The sequence below is a fragment of the Cydia splendana genome, chromosome 1 (assembly GCF_910591565.1).
Source record: "Cydia splendana chromosome 1, ilCydSple1.2, whole genome shotgun sequence".
Classification (NCBI taxonomy): domain Eukaryota; kingdom Metazoa; phylum Arthropoda; class Insecta; order Lepidoptera; family Tortricidae; genus Cydia; species Cydia splendana.
Genome location: NC_085960.1, coordinates 10,565,293 through 10,585,242, shown reverse-complemented (window position 1 = coordinate 10,585,242; position 19,950 = coordinate 10,565,293). Strand labels below are relative to the sequence as shown.

At 36.7% G+C, this 19,950-nt stretch overlaps 3 protein-coding genes across 4 annotated transcripts in view; 2 read left to right on the top strand and 1 right to left on the bottom strand.

The window, feature by feature from the left end:
• The window catches only part of LOC134794726 (activating signal cointegrator 1 complex subunit 3), a 74,754-nt gene extending 71,937 nt beyond the window's left edge, over positions 1-2,817 (bottom strand). Inside the window, exons 1-4 of one of the 2 annotated variants that reach the window (XM_063766512.1) lie at positions 2,662-2,817; positions 1,773-1,917; positions 1,079-1,331; positions 624-899 (exon numbers count right to left, since the gene is read on the bottom strand). In XM_063766512.1, the coding sequence (XP_063622582.1) occupies positions 624-899; positions 1,079-1,331; positions 1,773-1,897 (654 nt within the window). In that variant the 5' untranslated portion in view covers positions 1,898-1,917; positions 2,662-2,817. Of the gene's footprint in view, positions 1-623; positions 900-1,078; positions 1,332-1,772; positions 1,932-2,661 lie in introns of both variants that reach the window. The other variant, XM_063766518.1, reaches the window with a different exon arrangement.
• A 1,597-nt stretch (positions 2,818-4,414) lies between these two features.
• Positions 4,415-7,033, top strand: LOC134796725 (uncharacterized). Its single transcript, XM_063768921.1, has 4 exons — positions 4,415-4,659; positions 5,577-5,648; positions 5,755-5,904; positions 6,882-7,033. Exons 1-4 carry the CDS (start codon positions 4,581-4,583, stop codon positions 7,031-7,033), a joined length of 453 nt encoding a protein of 150 aa, XP_063624991.1. The 5' UTR covers positions 4,415-4,580.
• A 3,783-nt stretch (positions 7,034-10,816) lies between these two features.
• On the top strand, positions 10,817-13,616 carry LOC134795582 (uncharacterized). Its single transcript, XM_063767474.1, has 3 exons — positions 10,817-10,963; positions 11,659-11,725; positions 12,416-13,616. Exons 1-3 carry the CDS (start codon positions 10,895-10,897, stop codon positions 13,546-13,548), a joined length of 1,269 nt encoding a protein of 422 aa, XP_063623544.1. The 5' UTR covers positions 10,817-10,894; the 3' UTR covers positions 13,549-13,616.
• Positions 13,617-19,950: the final 6,334 nt, after the last annotated feature.

The following is a 19,950-nucleotide window of genomic DNA, read 5'->3' as shown; positions in this document are numbered from 1 at the left end:
ATTAGATATGTACCTATATTAACAGTAAATGTATTGGACAGTAATAGTTAGCGTTTGTAGATCCTAAGCTCCTTTAAGGTGCAGCCATCAGTTTTTGAAAAACGTAGCGCTTTATGGATCACAATACGGTTGCCAGAAATTTTATTAGAGTTAGACCAAGAAAAGTCTTCAGCGATTTTGATAGCCGACACAGTAGAAGTGTTATTTATACGTCATAATTTCATAGAAGTTTGACGTTTAAAATAACACTTGCACTGCGTGGGTTTAGTTACTACATCGATTCGAAATCTGATTTCATGACATTCGCTCGATAGAAAAAAATCGTCCAAAACGCACCTACAACTATTGTAATAATTTTTGCACAAAAGCTAAGTGTTCGGCCAAACTTTTACTATGGTGATCAACCCCGAAATCGCGAAAAAACAAATTTGGTTGTTTTATACATTTTGGCTGGTCCATTTTCTATGGGAGGGTAAATTTCTTTTTTGCAATTTTGGGGTGTGTCCCATAGTAAACGTTGCTCAGTATAACCTAAAACGTCCTTGGCAACGGGAATGCCCTTATTTTTTGGCCACCCTGTATTTAGCCACTTTTGCCGCCGATGTTAACTGTAGTGTACCTACCTTGGAAACTGGCAAACTTGACGAAGGTTTAGGAGCTCTATTTTCGCCACTGCTTTCAGCACTGTACTTCATAGAAAAATCAGTCACAAAACTGCTGTCCGTTGCAGGCCTTTTCAGTAACTTGGCAAGAGGTTTTTTTGCCGGTTTGTATGGAATATAATGGCATTGTATATGGTCACCCCAGAGTTTTACATTTTCCTTGTTTTCTTCACTGATTTCTTTTCTGATGTATTCTTTTGTGTCTTCTGATATTACTACGGAAATCTCATTAACAATCTGTAATGGACACAAAATAATTTTGAATTACCTTACAGATAACACAACAGACATTTTATAATAAATAATAATAATTTCAGCCTATATATGTCAGACATTTTATGAATAAAAAATAGAATATACATTTTTTGTACACAATTTGCCTATAGGCCAGTCTCTGGTATATGAATTCAACTGACCTCACAAATCTTATTTGCCGTTGAAGATATCACAGTTCCAAAAGTCTGCCGCAGCTGAGTCAGATGCTTCAGCATAACAATATCCTGATCGAGGAACATCCTTAGTGTTAGCACAGCAGCATCTTCAATGACATCATCAGGTTGATCACCAGTGAGAAGCTTGCAAGCCTCTTTAAGGTTATCAAGGAGTTTAAGATCTACAATGGTTTCATTCTGTTTTATGTAGTTGTAGATATCACTGAATGATTTGAATCTGTAAATGAATATTTTATATTAGTTAAGTTTGCTCTAACTTTATTTAGGGTTACTTGCACTATTCAATAATCCGGGGTTAACTGGTTAAACCTGGAGTTACCAGTACAATTTGACACTGGGTTAACTCCGGGTTAGTGGAATGGTGCAAGTGGTGCTTAGTATCATACATTGGAATAAGTATAATTTTGCCTGAAGTGACATTGGAACAGTTATAACTAGGAATTTTTTGCATATATCCTAGTGACTAGACATTGCAGATAACATCCATAAAGTATTCCATACTAATATTATATGTAAATGCAATATTAACTCTGTCTGTCTGTTATCTCTTCACGCTTACCGCAAAACCAATTTAGATGAAATTCGGTATGGACTATGGAGTTGTTTGAGGCTCAGGGATGGAAATAGGACATTTCATAATAATTAAAAATATACTAACCTTTGTGTTTTTCTTTTCCTAATTAAGTTTGGTTTAGTTGGGTCAACCACAGGTTTCAGGCATCTTGGCTTGTCAAGCTGTGTGTGTGCTCTGAGAGCCCTCGTTAACCGAGGCAACTCTATCATATTGAGCAATTATATGACAACTGAAACAATAAAACTAATAAGGGTTAGTTAAAAAGTTTAAATTAATTTCCCAAATTGGTCTAGAGTTAGACCAAGAAAAGTCTGCATCAATTTTGATAGCCCATGCAGTGCAAGTATTATTTATACGTCATAATTTCATAGAAGTTTGATGTTTAAAATAACACTTGCACTGTGTGGGCTATCATAATCACTGCAGACTTTACTTGGTCTAACTCTAGTGTCTTCTAGAAGTAAATCATACTTTAATATAAATAACCTGTTAAATCGAGAACCTCCTCCATCACCATTTTGTACCACAATCATGCTAAAAATCAGTTTGTATGGCACCCTCAGATAATTTGTCTGAGGAACCATGATATGAATGAAATAAACTTGCAGACTGGCTGACAGTGGATGACAGACAATAAACCTAATGTAAATGACACAACAGTACCTTTTTATACAATGACAGTTTGAAACTTTAATCGGGAGTGCTTTTTGAAACAGTATAAGAACTTTATAATAGTGCAATATTTATCGTTTACTAATGTTGTGAAATACTTGCACTACTGTAGTTGTCAAAGAAGAATTGCAAACAATTGTAAGTATTAATACTTCCCGCTTTTTGAATCTCTTATATGTACAATTTTACGAATTGATTGAATTGCAGTATTCTTCTACAGCACAATCGGTAATTATAATATAGTAAAACATTGAAAATAATGCTGTCATATTTTGTAAATACTTAAGTGTTTTTTACATACCTTTTCCGGTAAACTCTTTGTTGGAACAGTAGTAAAAGTACTTTATTGTATGTTACATGGTTCTTTCACAAAATGACTCAAAACTATATACTTTTATATTACTTTGAAGCGTCTTATTTTACGGTATGCAACGTAAACGCAGGCATAACATACAACATACGACATGTAAAGTAAATGTCAATTTTCTGACAGTGACAGCTATCTGTAAAAAAAAATCAAGTTAAAGCTATTCCAGCACATAATGTACCTGTCCATTTATTGAATATCTTGAACGGTATTAAGTGGGTCTTGAACAGACTGAAACCATTTTAATTTATTTTTAATTGGTTTTATGGCATTTTGAACCTGTCTCCTGTTGTATTTGGCCAGGTAAACATCTATTGTGCAAATATAGTTGGTCAAGCAGATCTTGTCAGTAGAAAAAGGCGGCAAATTTGACAAATAGTGGCGCGAAGGGATATCGACTCATAGAAAATTTGAATTTCGCGCCTTTTTCTACTGACAAGATTTGCTTGACCAACTATAAAATAATTCTGGCATGTGAACTCTTCAGAAGAAAAAGGCGCGAAATTAAAAAAAAAACAATGCGAGAGCAATCTTTTGGGTTGCGTATTACACCGAGCGCAATGCTTGCTCGTCCAGTATTTTAGTGCTTTAGCCGGACGGGTTTTTAGAGTATTATAGTATTATATTATTTGGTCCGGTCCGGATAGACCAAAGGAAAATAAAATTACCAGTATTCTAAGTCGGTACCTACCACTATTTTCACAATGCCATTTGTGTGGGTAGTCGTCAAAGAATATAATACTCACTAGGAGAAGAACGGTAACTCCATACAAAAAAATGTCCCCAACCGTTTATACGTTTATACTAGTGGCGCCGTCTTTGTGTGCCAATGGAACTAAAGTTGACAACCGGTTTAGCCCACGGCTGTTAATCTACGTACAACGGAATGTGTACGATAGCGCCATGTTGCTTTTAGATGATACTGACAACTTGCCGCGCTCTGATTGGCCGATCGTCGCCTAAACGTCAGTTGTCAGTGGTTGTCGCCCATGTTTGTTGAAAACTTTGAACAGTTTAAATTATTTTCAATTGCAATAAAGTGTTTATCGAGTGAAGTTCTTGTACTTATCCTCTCCGCTTTATTTGTGATTCATCCATCACCCAGTTCTGCAAGCATTTATGCATTGTGCAAAATGTATTATCAGTGCTGTGTGTGTAAAACTCTGCGAAAGGACGCTTTTACTTTGTACCGTTTTCCTAGTACTGAGAAAAGACTCATTATGTGGTTGAAGTGTTTGGAAACAAATGGTTTTGGAAATATGTCGCCGGAGCAAGTTCGAAAAGCTTTTATTTGTGAGAAACACTTCGAACAGCGGTTTGTTTCGGCATCGACACGGCGTCTCAATGCGAAGGCTTATCCTTCGTTATTCAGTCAAGATGAGATTAACAGTGGGATCCCATCTCATGAAAATGCCGGTAAGTGTAGAAAATGATAAGAAGTGATATAATAAATCAGTCTAATCTAATTCGTATCATTTACGACCATAAAAGATAATGTCATAAACTTCTATGCAATTGATGACTCATGAATCACGGCATGGTGATTTTATTATGTGTAGGTAATACAAAGTGTTTGTTTATTCCTGTAATAAGAGCATATGTTTCTAGTAAGATAATTATTTCATGCGATCGATATTAATATCTTAACACTTGTGTGTTAATTTTAGCTTAGCATATTTGTACTTCTTTGGGTAAAGATATCATTGGCAAGTGTTGCAGTCTTTTATTAATTATTTTATTTATATAGAAATTTCCCAATCCTAAAAAAACACCATGCAGAATTTGTAGATAAATAATACCACATTTCACTTTAGTTATTTAAAAATAATATTTTGTTATCAATTTTAGAAAACATGGATCCGCTGAAAGAACATGCATATGTTCGTAAATCACATGACGACCACACATACTGTCAACAAGTGCCTCAAAAAGGTTTGTTTAATTTTTCTGAAATGCATGATAGCCATGATAGATACTCAATTACATTTTAGGTGCAAATTAATGCCTTCTTATCAAAGACATTATTAATATTATTATGCACATATATATTTCATTAATGGTACTTAGATCTGCAAGCAATGTAAAGAATCAATTTCTTGTATTAAGGTCAGGCATGGCTAGTGTTTCCATGGGCAACATTTTTTTTTATAAAATATCACCACAAAAGTAAAAAAAAAGTCAAAAGTATTTATTTGTCAAACATAAGTACAGGTCCCATATACATCACTGTATCACTATGTTGTGCCGTAAGGCATACAATTTTTCATTTATGGACTGTGACTGCATGCTGTGCGCAGTTACCATTAATTATCAAAATCATCTAACAAAAATTCACATACACTATAATTATATGTTATTAAATATTTATCATCCAAAATTATCATTTAAAAGTTAATTTAAATCTATTTATACATAATATGCTTTGTTATCTAAAAATTTAAATAACTTACTTTTGAAACTAATCATGTCATCTGTATTTCTTAGTTCAATAGGAATTTTATTAAAAAATTTGGCGCCATTTCAAATATACTTTTTCTAAATAACTCCGTTTTGGAAGGCAATGAATTTATTTTACCACTCTACCCTACCACAGTAATATTTCCAATAAGGAAACAAAACTGTCAGAGGAAGGACCTAAATGCCTTACCAATATACGTACATTTTAATTACGCATGTATATAAGAAAAGCCAAAGTTATCCCATAGAAGTATTTCCGTAACTACCCATAACAAATTTGTAGCAATGTGCACTGTGTAGGTCCTTTGGAAGATATTTTATAATAATTATAAGCCCTTATTAACAATAATTTTCAACGGTTTTAATGTGTTTATTATGTATTTCTGTTTTAGCGTCTCCTGCCATTCCATCCACATCGGGGGTTAAATCAACCGCAGTGGGCCATACACCAAAACAGACTATGGGTAAGCTAAATAAATGAATATGACACTATTTCCTATGTATTTTAATATTATCACAAGTTATTAGTAAATCTTATAAAAAAAATTAAAGTGCTATTTTATGTTACAGCCGTTTCTATAGCCACAGAACCTGTCCCGACAACTTCAGACATTGAAAAGGAGACCATGCCCGAACTATGCAGCAGCTTTATTACAGAACTTGTTGTAGCTGAGAAGGTTACAGCTTGTATTTCACCTAGTGTACAGTCACACAATGAAGGTTAGTGAATTCTTATCATTTTTACAAGCTTTTATTTACTTTCACCTGACCGTTGTCTGTGTGTAATCAAATCTTGCAAGTTAAATTTGATCCACTTACCGGTTTCCGATTGAGCTGAAATTTTACATACATATGTAAGTCGGGTGACAATGCAATATTATGGTGTCATCGAGGTGATCTGATGATGGAGACCGGAGGTGGCCATAGGAACTCCGTGATAAAACAACGAAACCTAATTGTGTTTGGGGTTCTTAGAATTGTCTCGATGAGTATTCGTTGCTTGTGGAAAAAAAAGTACAGTCGGCGATAAAAGCTTGTACCGAAAATGAAATTTTGGCCAAAAACTTATTTTGTGTTATTGTATGGCAGTGACAGTACATATAATAGTACTTAATCATTTTTAAAGCAATGGCAATATTTTATGTTATTGTATGGCAATGACAGTGTTTACATAAAATAGTACTTAAACTTAATCATTTTTAAAGCAAAGGCAATATACCTATTCCCCACTATCATTTGAAACTTTATTACAATGTGATAGAGTTCAATTTTACATAATTTCTAACACTCTTATGCCCATTATAGGGTTATCTCACTCTGTCTTTCGCGTTATGAGTATGATGATAGTCACTGAGTAATGAAAAATAAAATCAAATAAATGTGTCATTCTATTTTAAGTGCTCAGAATCACGAAGTCTCTCTGTTCTAATAGGAGAAAAAAAGCCCCAAGGTTTATATTCCTATTTCGTTACCATTTTCCATACTAAGTGTATGGAAATTTAATAATTTCAGAAGTCAATTTGTGTAACTAGTAATTTTAATGAAACTAAGTTTTACCTGTTCAGGTCTCGAAATTCTTGAATAACGATCATCATGTGTAAGTCTAACTAGAGTATGCCCCGTGCGAGCCTGCTAGAACTGAGGCATGATCCATATGTGTGAGACTGATTGTTTCATAATTGTTATTTCTGTTTCAGCAGTCTTTGTAACAACTGCTGAAGCTGCAATCAAACAATCAAATGCTGAAGAGCAGCAGATTTTGCCAGAAGCAAATATTCCAGAATGTGTTGCGGTTGAGGAGGTTACCTCTACCAATTTACCAAGGGAACAGTCTCAAGTTCAAAGTTAGTATTTACCTTGACAATATTTATATTTGATATTTTAGCCGCAATTTGTACATTGTAGTACAATTAAGTATAAAGTACCTGGGAGATTGAGTTTTGCTCGGAAAACATATAAAAACGCTTTACACACTAATTCAATCGTCCTAACTGGCATCCTAACTAAACAAATGGTTCTAGTTAGTGCAGTCAGAGTCTTACTAAACGCAGTTACAAAGAACCGTGTCCCGATTTGGGCCATGGTGCGTCCATTAATGAATCGCATACTAACGGATAGGGGTTTACGAGTACATTCACGGAAAAATAGTTTCATTGTTAATCAAAGTGGGCATATGATTATAGGCAACCCAACACTGGTGGCTTAATTGCCGTTTATGTCTGAAGATTCTTCAAGGATATTGTCAAATCTTATAAAATATGTCTCCCATTTCTGTTCATAGACGTTTTATTATTGTGTTAGATGCCTTGCATACTCTTATTACCAATTTGGTAATAAGAGTATGCAAGGCATCTAACACAATTTGGTAATACCAAATAATGGGCTAATTTGGTTAATTTTTTTTAATGAGTTTTTCGGAACTTATGTACGAAATATCATTTGATATTTGCCAGTCGCTTTTCGGTGAAGGAAAAACATCGTGAGGAAACCGGACTAATCCCAATAAGGCCTAGTTTCCCCTCTGGGTTGGAAGGTCAGATGGCAGTCGCTTTCGTAAAAACTAGTGCCTACGTCAAATCATGGGATTAGTTGTCAAGCGGACCTCAGGCTCCCATGAGCCGTGGCAAAATGCCGGGATAACGCGAGGAAGAAGGAGAATGCGCTAATTTGGCCCGGTAGCAACGAAATCATACCGTATACCCAAAAGAAGGGGAGAGGGGAAATAGTCGGCTCCCCAGGTCTAATCTATGCTATATTTCTTCATTTTATTAGCAATAAGGGCAAGTTATATATCATTTTTGTATAATTTAGAGACGAGGAATTCATTTTTGAAATAATCGTTATACCTTTTCATACAAATAAACTGAATTTTGCACAAAAAATGAATATTATATGTATTTTTAGGACAATTTTGGCCTTTACAATCACAGTGTGGTGATTTATACTAAATAAAATATTGGACAATTTAGCTCATTTATTCCTCATTCTAAAAAGTATCACTTTATAATAGGCACTCATATATTTTTTGTGAATAATAATTTGTAGCGCGCGGCGGTAACGATTTCCATTTAAATTGAATTATGGCCAAAGTCAAACATTTTAAAATGTTAAAAAAAACTGAATCTGTCATTTGAAAAGTATGAATACAATGTTTCAATATTTTACAGATAAATTACATAGGCCAAGCAATAAGAAGGTATAGAGGGAAATGCTAGGAACACAATTTTTGACTCCGTAACTTTGTTTGGACTAGTTAGGAGGTGAACATATCAAAAGTCCCCGGCCGTAGCCCCGGTGCTGGGGGTAGAGGGGGAAAAGAAGGTCTCATTTTTCGGTTTTTCACTTATATCTTGGAAACTTTGCGTCTTAGCGACATGACTACTAAGACAAACTAAAAGCTGATAATTCTTTTTACAAGTTTTATTAAGTCAAGTTTTTCGATATCTTAAATAGTTTTTGAGATATCCGCTCTTGAAAGTTTATTTTAGGGCTTTCAATTTTATCTTGATATCTACATTAGTGAAGCTGATAGGCCGTGTTTGGTATCATTTTCGTATAAATAGGGGGTGCTGGGTTTGGGGGGGGATGTCGCTAAGACGCAAAGTTTCCAAGATATCAGTGAAAAACCGAAAAATTAGACCTGCTTACCCCCCTCTACCCCCCAGCACCGGGGCTACAGCCGGGGACTTTTGATATGTTCACCTCCCAACTAGTCTAAACAAAGTTACGGAGCCAAAAATTGTGTTCCTAGCATTTCGATATAGGCTATGCACTATATCTAATGATATATAAGTTACTTCGGGACGCGACATGGCCCAGAACCCATACTATCCGGAATACGGTTCTTTACGATTTAGGAAGGATTTTGGATTAAGTAAGTGTCCACATAAAAATTTCCTAAATTAAATTAAATGCTTATATTTTTCAGGTGTTGTTGAAGTTAAAGTTCAAAGTGCGAAAAGGCCACAGAAGCAGAGGAAACGATTGATTGGGAAATTAATGAACCTGACACCAACGGGCCGAATGATATACGACGAATATAAAAAATCTAAACGTCAGGCAGATTTTTACCACAGGGCTAAGAGGGCCTTGAAATTCAACAAAGAGAAATCCTTTCAAGAATTGACAAAAGACATGAATCCGTATGCGAAAACTATTTTGAAAATGCAAATCAACTTTTGCAATAAAAATAAGAAAGGGCGTCGATTTTCCTTGGAAGAAAAACTAATAGCACTGTCGATAATGAAACAAAGCCCTAAGTGCTATAGGTTCCTGCACAAAATTTTTATCCTGCCGTCGCGATCGACTCTAAATAAAATGGTTGCAGGACTTAAGATCGAGTCTGGGATTTGTCCTCAAGTATTTGAAGTAATAAGAAGAGAGGTATGTATCTACGTCATAAAATCTTAGGATCTACATTAAGTAATTGATAACTGAGTTAAACAATATCATGAAATCATAATTTTTAATAAAAAATACATTGCGAAGATTGTAAAAAAAAAACTAAAGCAAAAAAGGCATATTAAATTTGAACTTTCGTATTTTGATCACATATTAAAACAGTTAAGACCTGGTCTTACGCGAATTTATTGTGTAACCTTAATTTCCGACGTTTCGACACAGGTTTCAGTGGTCGTGGTCGCAGCTAACTGATGTCCTAGTAAAAAAAAATCGCGTTGGACCCGGTTTTAAATATATTAAAATAAAAGGAATATTGTTTTCATTTTGTTGAAAATTATAGAGTTTCATTGTAATAATTGTAATTTAAAAGGGACCTTGACCCGCGCTGTGAGTCATTCTTGGCTGTCCATCGAAATTGAACGCAGCAAGTGTGATAGGTACCTTTTCACTGGCGGTTTATTTAGTAGTTTCATATTGTGTTGAATTTTAGATTTATTAAGGGATCTTAGATATAATTTGTTTTTAACGCTTATCTATGTATTTAAATTTCAGACCGAAAAATGGAGCTACAAAAAAAAACTGTGTTCAGTCATATTTGACGAAATGTCTTTAGAGGCTGGCTTGTCTTATGACAAAAACAAAGATAAAATTAATGGGTTAGTAGAGCTTGGCGAGAGAAAAAATGATTTCGCTGATCATGCCCTCGTGTTTATGTTGAGAGGAGCTGTCCACAAGTGGCAGCAGCCAATAGCCTTTTATTTTTGCCAAGGCGCTACTAAAGGCACAGAATTAAAAAGTATACTCGTGGATATTATCACAGCGGTTGTAGGATGCGGGTTAAAGCCGATATCCCTTATTTGCGACCAAGGGTCAGCTTTCCAAGCGGCTCTAAATTGCCTGAAGGCTGACACAGCGCGTGACCAATTACTGACAAATCAGGAACCAGGTTAGTAGTACTTATAGGTTTAATAACACTTTGAATTGATGTATGTTAAATAATTCTTCAAGGCTTAATTTTTTTTTACCATAGCGCGGGGCAGATCATTGCAAAGCCATCGTAAAACAGTTGTAACTCGAAAATAGAATAAGATATTTCAAAGGTGTGATATTTGAAGTGTTTTTTTAATTTTCTGTGTTTTTTTTAGATAGCACAGTAACCATAAACGAAGTCAAACTGATGGTTATATTCGACCCTCCTCATCTTATTAAAGGATTGAGAAATATTTTTTTGAATAAAGACATTTCCTTTGAAGGAAAATTATCCACATGGAGAGACATCGTGGATGTATACGAAACGGACTGCAATAATATGGAAACAAGAATGCTGCATAAGTTAAATGACCAGCATGTGATACCTGAAAAAATTAAAAAGATGAAGGTTGGTGCCGATTTTTACTAAGACTGCGCAGAGCGTCAAGTGACGCCCTCATTAGGGGGTTTGTGTTTTCTAATAAACCAATTAATTTCTGTATAAATAAGTATATATTAATAGTGTTGTCCTACTTATCCCACAATAATTAATCTGTGATATAGTTTTATATGTTACTTACTTTTGACTTCATCACTTGAACGGAAAAAAGTGGCCACCATTTGCCATTTAGATGATGTAGCAAAATAAAGCTATGAGACAATAATGATTATAATGAACAAAAGTTGGTGAAATCAATAGGGCTACAATTTTAATATATATACTTACACTTACTGGATTATAGACAAATGGATTGGTTTATTAGAAAACACAATAATGAGGGCGTCACTGACTCACTTGACAGTCGATACCCTCTCAATGTGTGAAATCTAGTATAACTAAAGATTTTCTTATACAATCAACTAGCATATGCTTTACCTATGTACTGTAGTAAATGGTTCCGTCCTTATAATCAGCCTATAGATGCATTGAGAATGTTATGACCAGTTGGAATATTTTAATGATTTTATATCCTAATACTCAAGTAATTTATACTGCATTCACATTGCTGCATTTTATCCGCTAAAATATAGTTTGGTTATTGGTATTTTAATATATTAACGATATATTACATATTGAGTACTGAAATATATATTTCTTTTCAGGTCAAGAACTGTGTAAAAGTATTTAGTTACACACTGTCTTCGGCTCTATCTTACACAGCCAACTTCTGTAAGTAATTATTTTTTCTCCTTTTCACTAACATAAATAGTTAGGTACCCATTTGTAGAATGCAAGAGTAAAAATATAGTTCTACTGGGTGTGGCCTGTAACATGAGCAAATAATTAAAACATAGACTCTACTCCTTAAACGGTGACACTTTTGTTCAACAACTTTTAAAAATTATGAAGTATTTTGACTCCCTATTTTTCATACAAAATAAATATTATCTTCAATGGACGCCATCGCCGCGCCATATCATTGTGATAGACGTTGCTTGTCACGCCTTAAACATAACAAAATTCGCAATACATTGCGTCTTAGAATAAACTTTAAAGTGTATTAGAAATCAAACCACAAGTTATTTTTTAAAGTCGCTGAACAAATGTTGGTCAGTATGAGGAGTACAGCCTACAGTTTAATTTTTTGCTCATATTACAGGCCACACCCGGTATATAGGTACATATCTAGATTAATATCCGGTAGACCGAGAAGACTCAGAACACGAATCCCTACTTATATTATATGCGAAAATATTTGTCTGTCTGTTGCTATAAAGTGCTGCAGGGAATGAAATGAAATTTATGAAGATAGAACAATAGGTATAGATAGTGAATACTATTGATGATAAAGTACCTACTTGAACTTCACAAATCTATTATGCATAAAATAAACAAATATGGTCATTTTCTTGTTTTTAGCTCACTATGCGGACGGCAGACCTGTGAGTGAAACATTAAGAAACACTGCTGAAACAGTTTTGTTCTTTGATAAATTGTTTGATAGCATCAACGGATCAGCAACCTATTCACAAAAGAAAGGAAAAGAGCTACGCTGTGCAGTGACAGAAAAATCTAAGCACCATGAATTTTGGCCGGAGAGCATCGAGAAACTGGAAAAAATTAAATATGTAGATTCCAAGGGAAATCCGAAATCCGTGCCTTCCTTAAAAAACTTTATTGCCACGGTAAAAACATTCATGAAGCTGTGGCAGTTTTTTAAGAGCAAAAATATGACAATAATGCGCCCAAGGTTCTTCAATTCAGATCCAATTGAAAACTTCTTTGGCCAAGTCAGGGCCTATAATTATAGGAACAACGACCCCAACTGCCACAGTTTCAAGAACACCTTTAAATCATTATTGATTACTAGAATGATAAAGTTTCATGGTGACGCTAATAATTGTGAGGATGACTCGGCAGACCAAATAATTAATTTAAAATCATTATTTGAAGATAGTGAAACTGCTAGGGTCGAGCCGGGTCATCCCAAAGTAGGAGATGTAGAAGATACTGTAGAAGAGGCCCAACGGGAGCAACTAAATGTTCTCCATTCGCGAGCGTACACTGCTGGATGGGTGGTAACAAAAACAATGCAGAAATATAATAATCAATGTGACAGTTGCAGAAAAAGCCTTACTACTAAAGAAGGCGCAATCCACAAATGGATTCATCAAAGAGAGTATGATGCCGCCACGAAACGCCTTACTTACCCATCCAGAGGTGCTGTTCGGTGTTTCGGTACAATTATTAAAGAAACAAACGGATTCTTGGAACACCGAGCCCATGAATTAAATCTGACGGCCAAAATTATGGAAAAAATTTTGTTCAACAATCCATTTAGTTTCTTTAAATGTACCACACACCGTGAAATTTTGTCATATTTTATTTCCGTGACAGTAAAGTTCTCGATTACAAATTGGTGCAATAACATTAATAAAATATTAAAAGGAACGGATATTGTGCGGATAAAAAACCGCACTTTGCCTGCGATGCAGCAGAAAGCTTTTTTAAAATATAAGAAAAGACTGAGGAATAAATCGTTTAATAAATAAAATTGTGTTTTATTTAAATTATTGCGACAAGTGTAGTTCCCGGCATTTAAATTGAACACTGACTCAATTTTACTGTATAAGTCGGTGTTCAATTTAAATGCCGGGAACTATATCAATTATAAGTATTAATTTCCTAAGGAGGAGGGGTGGGGGGGGGGCTGGTCACGCAAGGTTGGCTGTATACGTTACGTCCTTTGCTACGCATCAATTCAAAATTTAAAAAAAAGAAACGTCATACATGACTAGGAGTACAGATAAAATATACTTGTCTAACGTACATAGTCTTTGTTCCCGAGTTGGCGGTCTGATCTCTTTGTAGTCTGTGGTTTAGCCTGGCGGGTATTGGTAGGTAGTAATTCTGTTGATAAACATATTTGTTATCTTCATATCACGAAATATATGCAAGATGCAAATATTACCCCTTGTTTGTGGTATTATCAATTGATTTAAATAAAAGGCACGTTTATGTTTATAACATTATATATATTATTTATTAAAAAATGTTTTACATATAAAAATATACACTGAAAACTGGCAACTGGCAACTTAATAAAAAAATAGACATTAATAAAGCGCATTCACAAAGTTTTCAGTACCTTTTATACAAATAACATTAGGCATGCCTACCTATTACACTTTACACACAGATACACTACACTTTACATACGGCATTTTACACAGATTTCCAACTTGTATTCATACATTTCTTCACGGTTAATTAATACGCTTTCCAGATGCGTTATGACTCGGTTCCTTCTGAACCCACTAAAGTTGTAAATTTCACTCTGGCTGCTTCAACAGCCGTTGCTCCGCATTTAGCACATTTTCTATGTGCATTGCTGTAATCCATGTAGGTACAGGCTTACAGTCTTAAGTGGTACGTAGCGGTACACGTTGTATGTATTATTTAAAGAGTTAATAAATAAAATTTTCGTTATGAACTTTAACCGCAGCAGTTGGACAGAGTCATTGACAAATATATTTTTTATTATGGTGGGTAGACGTACCTACCCTCCATATATTTTATGAACATTGATAAAGACAGTTGGAAGCAAATATTCATTATAAAACTTAATCGCATGTAATTAAGTTTTAAGTCCCGTTTTATGATTAATATTGTATAAAATTCGTGATAATTTATATCAGAGTTGGGAGCAATGTTGCTGTAGAAAAATGTTTTTATTTTTATTACTCGCAACTTTTTCCCGGAGGCCAACGCACACATAGAAGATTAAGGCGCACACATGCGCAATTATTTGGGGACATAACTTTCTTAGGAAGTGAACAGGCCTTGGTAGTCGTCGACCATTCAACACCTATTATAGGTATTTTTTTTAGAAAAAACCTGTTTAAGTTCTAACCACGTTACAACAAAACTTGCATTGAGTTTTGCAGCGCGGATCTGAATAGCGCGTGAGTTTTATAAACCTACAAGGTTACACTTTTCCCGCTAAGTATTTAATTCAGTTATTCTTTGCACACACACTTTGCACAATACACTTAACTAGCCTGGAGCACCAAGCTAGTGTATTTGTTTATTAGGTAGGTTAATAAAATGTAAACAATATTGTTCAACATTTTCAGGTACTTAAGAGCGCTATTACATTTCGGCGTTGAGCGAGTTTAGGTATTTTACGCGCTGCGGCAGGCCGTGCGAGCTCAGTATGCCGATCCCTTCTACCACACTCGCACTATAATGATGGATTAAACATTCTTGATCCTTCGCGAAGCATATTGAAATCAACCATAACAACACTAACTGTGCTTAACTTTTAAAGTCCTAAAACTGTTATTTGGTAAGTACGAAAATACTAAATGCTGTGCAAATGTACATAGGGGCTGTTCATAAATTACGTCATCTTTTTTTGACGATTTTTGACCCCCCCACCCCTCAAATCATCCAAAAATCATGCTTCGGATGACTCTGTTTCCTCCTACGTCATACTACCATCATCCGATGTCCAGGACCCCCCCCCCCCCTCCTTCCATTTGAAACGACGTAATTTATGAATCGCCCTATACTCGTACTTATGAAGGTAGAAGTATTACTCGAAAGAAATTATAGGTACTCGCTTATTTACATGTTTCGTCATAGCATTTGGTACCTATAGGTTGTAAAGTTTGTATCAACGAGGGTTTAAAAACGAAGTAGTATTGAGGATCTGATGATAATGATGATGATTAAGGTGGTCACGGATACCAATCAACCATGTCATGTAGTAACATGATTAGGCTTGATTGATTCGTCTCAACAAGATGTTTGACACTGAAGATACACAGGGTCTGATGATGGAGCTGGAAGGTGGCCACGGGTACCAGTCTATCATGTAACTAAACCACTTCGTGTTTGGGCTCGTTTGATTCGTCGCAACAAGATCTTTGACAAAAGTTAGTACTCAGAGTCTGATGGTCTGAGGTATCAACGATCGAATCATCACTTTGCGGTTGACTTTAGCTTCTGGTAAACATCTTCACCTTATAAGTGTATATGCGCCAACCTTGCCGTCATCAGAAGAAGATAAAGTCCGTTTTTACCAAGAGCTGCGCCACGTCCTGGAGAGCGTCCCCTAGAGGGATAAGTTGGTTTTAATGGGGGACTTTAACGCACGTGTTGGCACGGATTTCAGTGCTTGGGACGGCGTTCTTGGACGTCATGGGGTTGGTAATTGCAATTCCAATGGCTTAGATCTTCTGAGCTTGTGTGCAGAATTTAACCTTTGCCTGACCAACACTTACTTCCGTCTACCAGGAAAATACAAGACCTCGTGGATGCACCCCAGATCTAAGCAGTGGCATCTCTTAGACTACGTGATTGTTCGTAAAACAGATCTTAGTGACGTTCTAATCACAAGAGCCATGCGCGGAGCACAGGGCTGGACTGATCATAGGCTAATAAGATCTAAGCTTCGCATCACACTAAAAGCACCACGCAGAATCCAACACATAACCCAAAAAATGACTTACCCAAAACTGATTCACTCAAAAGAGATTCAAAAGGCTTTAGATGACGATTTCGGCTCTCACCCTGTGAATGAATATAGTAACGTCTCAGTTGACGAGGCTTGGAAAACTTACTCCACCCAGTTAAAAGAGAGCGCTGAGCGAGTCATCGGAAAACCACCCAAGAAAAACCAAGACTGGTTCGACTCTTCGGAGGGTGAAATCCAAAAACTCGCCGAAGAACACCGACGCGCTCTTCGTCATCGCAGTGCCAATCGGAAATTAATAGACTCGCAATTCAAGACGAGGGTGCGTGAACTCAAGGACCGCTGGTGGTACAACAAAGCTGTAGAATTGCAGCATCTTGCGGATTCTAACGAAACAGGCAAGTTTTTTGAGGGCATTCAGGCGGTTTTTGGTCCACAAATTAGAAAAACTGCACCTATCTGCTCACGTAGCGGAGACCGCCGCCTTACTGACCAAGGCGAGGTGCTTGCTCGTTGGGCAGAACACTTTAACGAGGTCCTTAACCCTATATCGCAAAGAGTTGACCTAGAATACATCAATGCTCTTATAAACTTGCCGCTGAAAGAGAACCTTGCAGTCCCTCCAACATTCACAGAGTTTTTGACAGCCATAAGAAAACTCAAGAACGCAAAGACACCAGGCGCGGATGGTTTACCTTCAGAAGTATACAAGTACAGCGGACCTAATATTTTGAATAGCCTTTTTGCCCTAATACTAGAAGTATGGGAGACAGAGACTGTGCCGCAAGATTGGAAAGATGCCTCTTTATGCAAACTTTATAAAGGTAAAGGAGATATAACTGATTGTAGTTCGTTTAGGGGGATATCTCTTCTATCTGCTGCTGGTAAGGTACTAGCGCACATAATAAATACCCGATTGAGCACCCTAGCAGAACAAATCCTACCAGAGAGCCAATGTGGTTTCAGGCCTAAAAGAGGTACGGTGGATGCCATATTTGTTGTAAAACAAATACAAGAAAAATGTGCAGAGCAAAACCGTCCTCTGTTCATGTGTTTTGTAGATCTCGAAAAGGCCTTTGACCGAGTCCCACGCTTGGCTCTCTGGTTAATTTTAGAGAAAATTGGCTGTCCATCAAAGCTAGTAAACCTAATAAAGCAGTTTCACGTCAATATGACAGCCAAGGTCCAGCATAGCGTTGTTTACGCAGCGTACTCAGAATTAAGTGGCAAGATCGTGTGACTAACACGGAGGTATTACGTCGTGCCAATATGTCCGGTATGGAGGCTATTCTAATGAAAAGCCAACTAAGTTGGAGTGGCCACGTCTGTCGCATGGATGACTGTAGACTCCCTAAATCCATTTTCTATTCGGAACTCAAGGATGGGAAACGTAGCCACGGGGGACAGTTTCTGCGATATAAAGACGTTCTGAAGCGCCATCTCAAAGCTTGCGACATTCCATCTGAGCGTTGGGAGGAGCTTGCGGTTAAGAGATCGGAATGGCGCAATAAGGTAAGAGAAGGTGTAGCTACTTTCGAAGAAGCTCGACTTGAACACCTGGACCAAAAGCGCCTTCAACGGAAGTCTCGACCTAAGCCGTCCTACGCTTACACTTATAACGGCCAAGGGCAGCTTTACGGTTTTGCGAGCCATATACGTGCTCATCAGAGGAATTTGTGAAGATCGCCGTTGTCGGACACGACATGGAGGACTATATATATATATATATGATTGGTACCGGTGACCACATTCCGGCTCCATCATCAGACCTTGAGTACTATCTTGTGTCAAAGATCTTGTTGAGACGAATCAAACGAGCCCAAACACGAAGTGGTTTAGTTGCATGGTTGATTGGTACCGGTGACCACCTTCCGGCTCCATCATCAGACCCTGAGTACTATCTTGTGTCAAAGATCTTGTTGAGACGAATAAAACGAGCCTAAACACGAAGTGGTTTAGTTGCATGGTTGATTGGTACCGGTGACCACCTTCCGGCTCCATCATCAGACCCTGAGTACTATCTTGTGTCAAAGATCTTGTTGAGACGAATAAAACGAGCCTAAACACGAAGTGGTTTAGTGGCATGGTTGATTGGTACCGGTGACCACCTTCCGGCTCCATCATCAGACCCTGAGTACTATCTTGAGTCAAAATGAATACATATAGAATGTCAGGTCGTTTCAAATATTTTTAATCCTGTCCGGTAGTTTATTAAACTGTACCATTATAAAAAATTATAATACTATAAAAACAGTGCTAGGATCGAAGTCTCTCGTTGCGGTTTACACGCACACAGTATAGCGTTTTACACGGCGCCCGCCGCACACAATGATAAAAAATCTCGTTGTCGCCGTTGAAAATGTGCGGAGCCGACCGACACACGTCCTGCCTCTACCATCTCTGCCGCGGCACTGAGCTGGCGCAGCGCGCGTCATCGGTAATATAGAGTAGTTTTCAAAAAATTGCCGAAAAATTATAGTAGAATTTCATAAACACTAATGTATACCAACAGTATAAGCAAACGTTGCAGATTGCTTGAGTATGAAAATGACTTCGATATTAAGTAGATTTTCGTAGGAATTGACACTTGTTTCGGAGAGAAAATTGAGTTCGTTTTACTTTGATTTTCTCTTTCTCAAAGGTGTGTAGGAAAAATATCGTTTAATATGCCTAAAGTACAGGGTATTAGTAATACAAAATAGCCAGGTTTAGCAGAGTAAACTTCTCAACATTTCCAAATAAGAGCTTGCCATTCAGTGCTTCACGGGGTTTTTCGGAAACGACCATCAGAAAAAAAATCATTACTAATTTAATAAGTCCTTTTTCTAATATTTACAACGATATTTAAAAAGATAAGAAGACGCTTTTACTGAAACAAGTACTCATTGTTTCTAATAATGAGCACAAAGTCCTGAATTTCGTCGACTAGTATCATCAATTTTGCGTTATTTCGACTTTTCTTGTAAGAGCGCTCTTAAAACATTTCTTAGTTAATCAATCAAAATACAAAACTGCCGGGATTTGACTTTAATTAAGAGCTTGTTCCCACTTGTCGGCTGTACGGTTTTTATACGGGTGTCCCAGTGGCAGAACATTTTATATGAAGCTACACCATTTTTTGATCATCGAAGCTTCATTGTGTTATTTGAATTGCAACATATATTTCCAAGGGAAGACTAGCAATGCACGCACGAGAACTTTCCAAAGTTGCGAAACTTTCCACATGAGAATTTCTCGGTAACTTCTGAGTATGTTCTCGAGAACGAGAATTTATTTATTTATCGTAGTTTATACCATGAATATTCACGATAGTTTAGGTGTAGTATCCTTACCCCCAGAAAATTCCGACTTTTGGTCTACCGCTTCCGGTCAGAAAAATGTATGACGGCCCGGCCAAACGGTCAGACCTAGGTGGGGGGTGCTCGACCAAATGTCATAGAGGGACCCTGGCAGTTTTTGACGCGGCCATGTATTT

Coding starts and splice junctions, on each gene's coding strand:
- LOC134796725 (XM_063768921.1), top strand. CDS start 4,581: ATGGATCCGCTGAAAGAACATGCATATGTTCGTAAATCACATGACGAC. Junction 4,660..5,576: donor TCAACAAGTGCCTCAAAAAG/GTTTGTTTAATT, acceptor TTTCTGTTTTAG/CGTCTCCTGCCATTCCATCC. Junction 5,649..5,754: donor TACACCAAAACAGACTATGG/GTAAGCTAAATA, acceptor TTTATGTTACAG/CCGTTTCTATAGCCACAGAA.
- LOC134795582 (XM_063767474.1), top strand. CDS start 10,895: ATGGAAACAAGAATGCTGCATAAGTTAAATGACCAGCATGTGATACCT. Junction 10,964..11,658: donor AAAAAATTAAAAAGATGAAG/GTTGGTGCCGAT, acceptor ATTTCTTTTCAG/GTCAAGAACTGTGTAAAAGT. Junction 11,726..12,415: donor ATCTTACACAGCCAACTTCT/GTAAGTAATTAT, acceptor TCTTGTTTTTAG/CTCACTATGCGGACGGCAGA.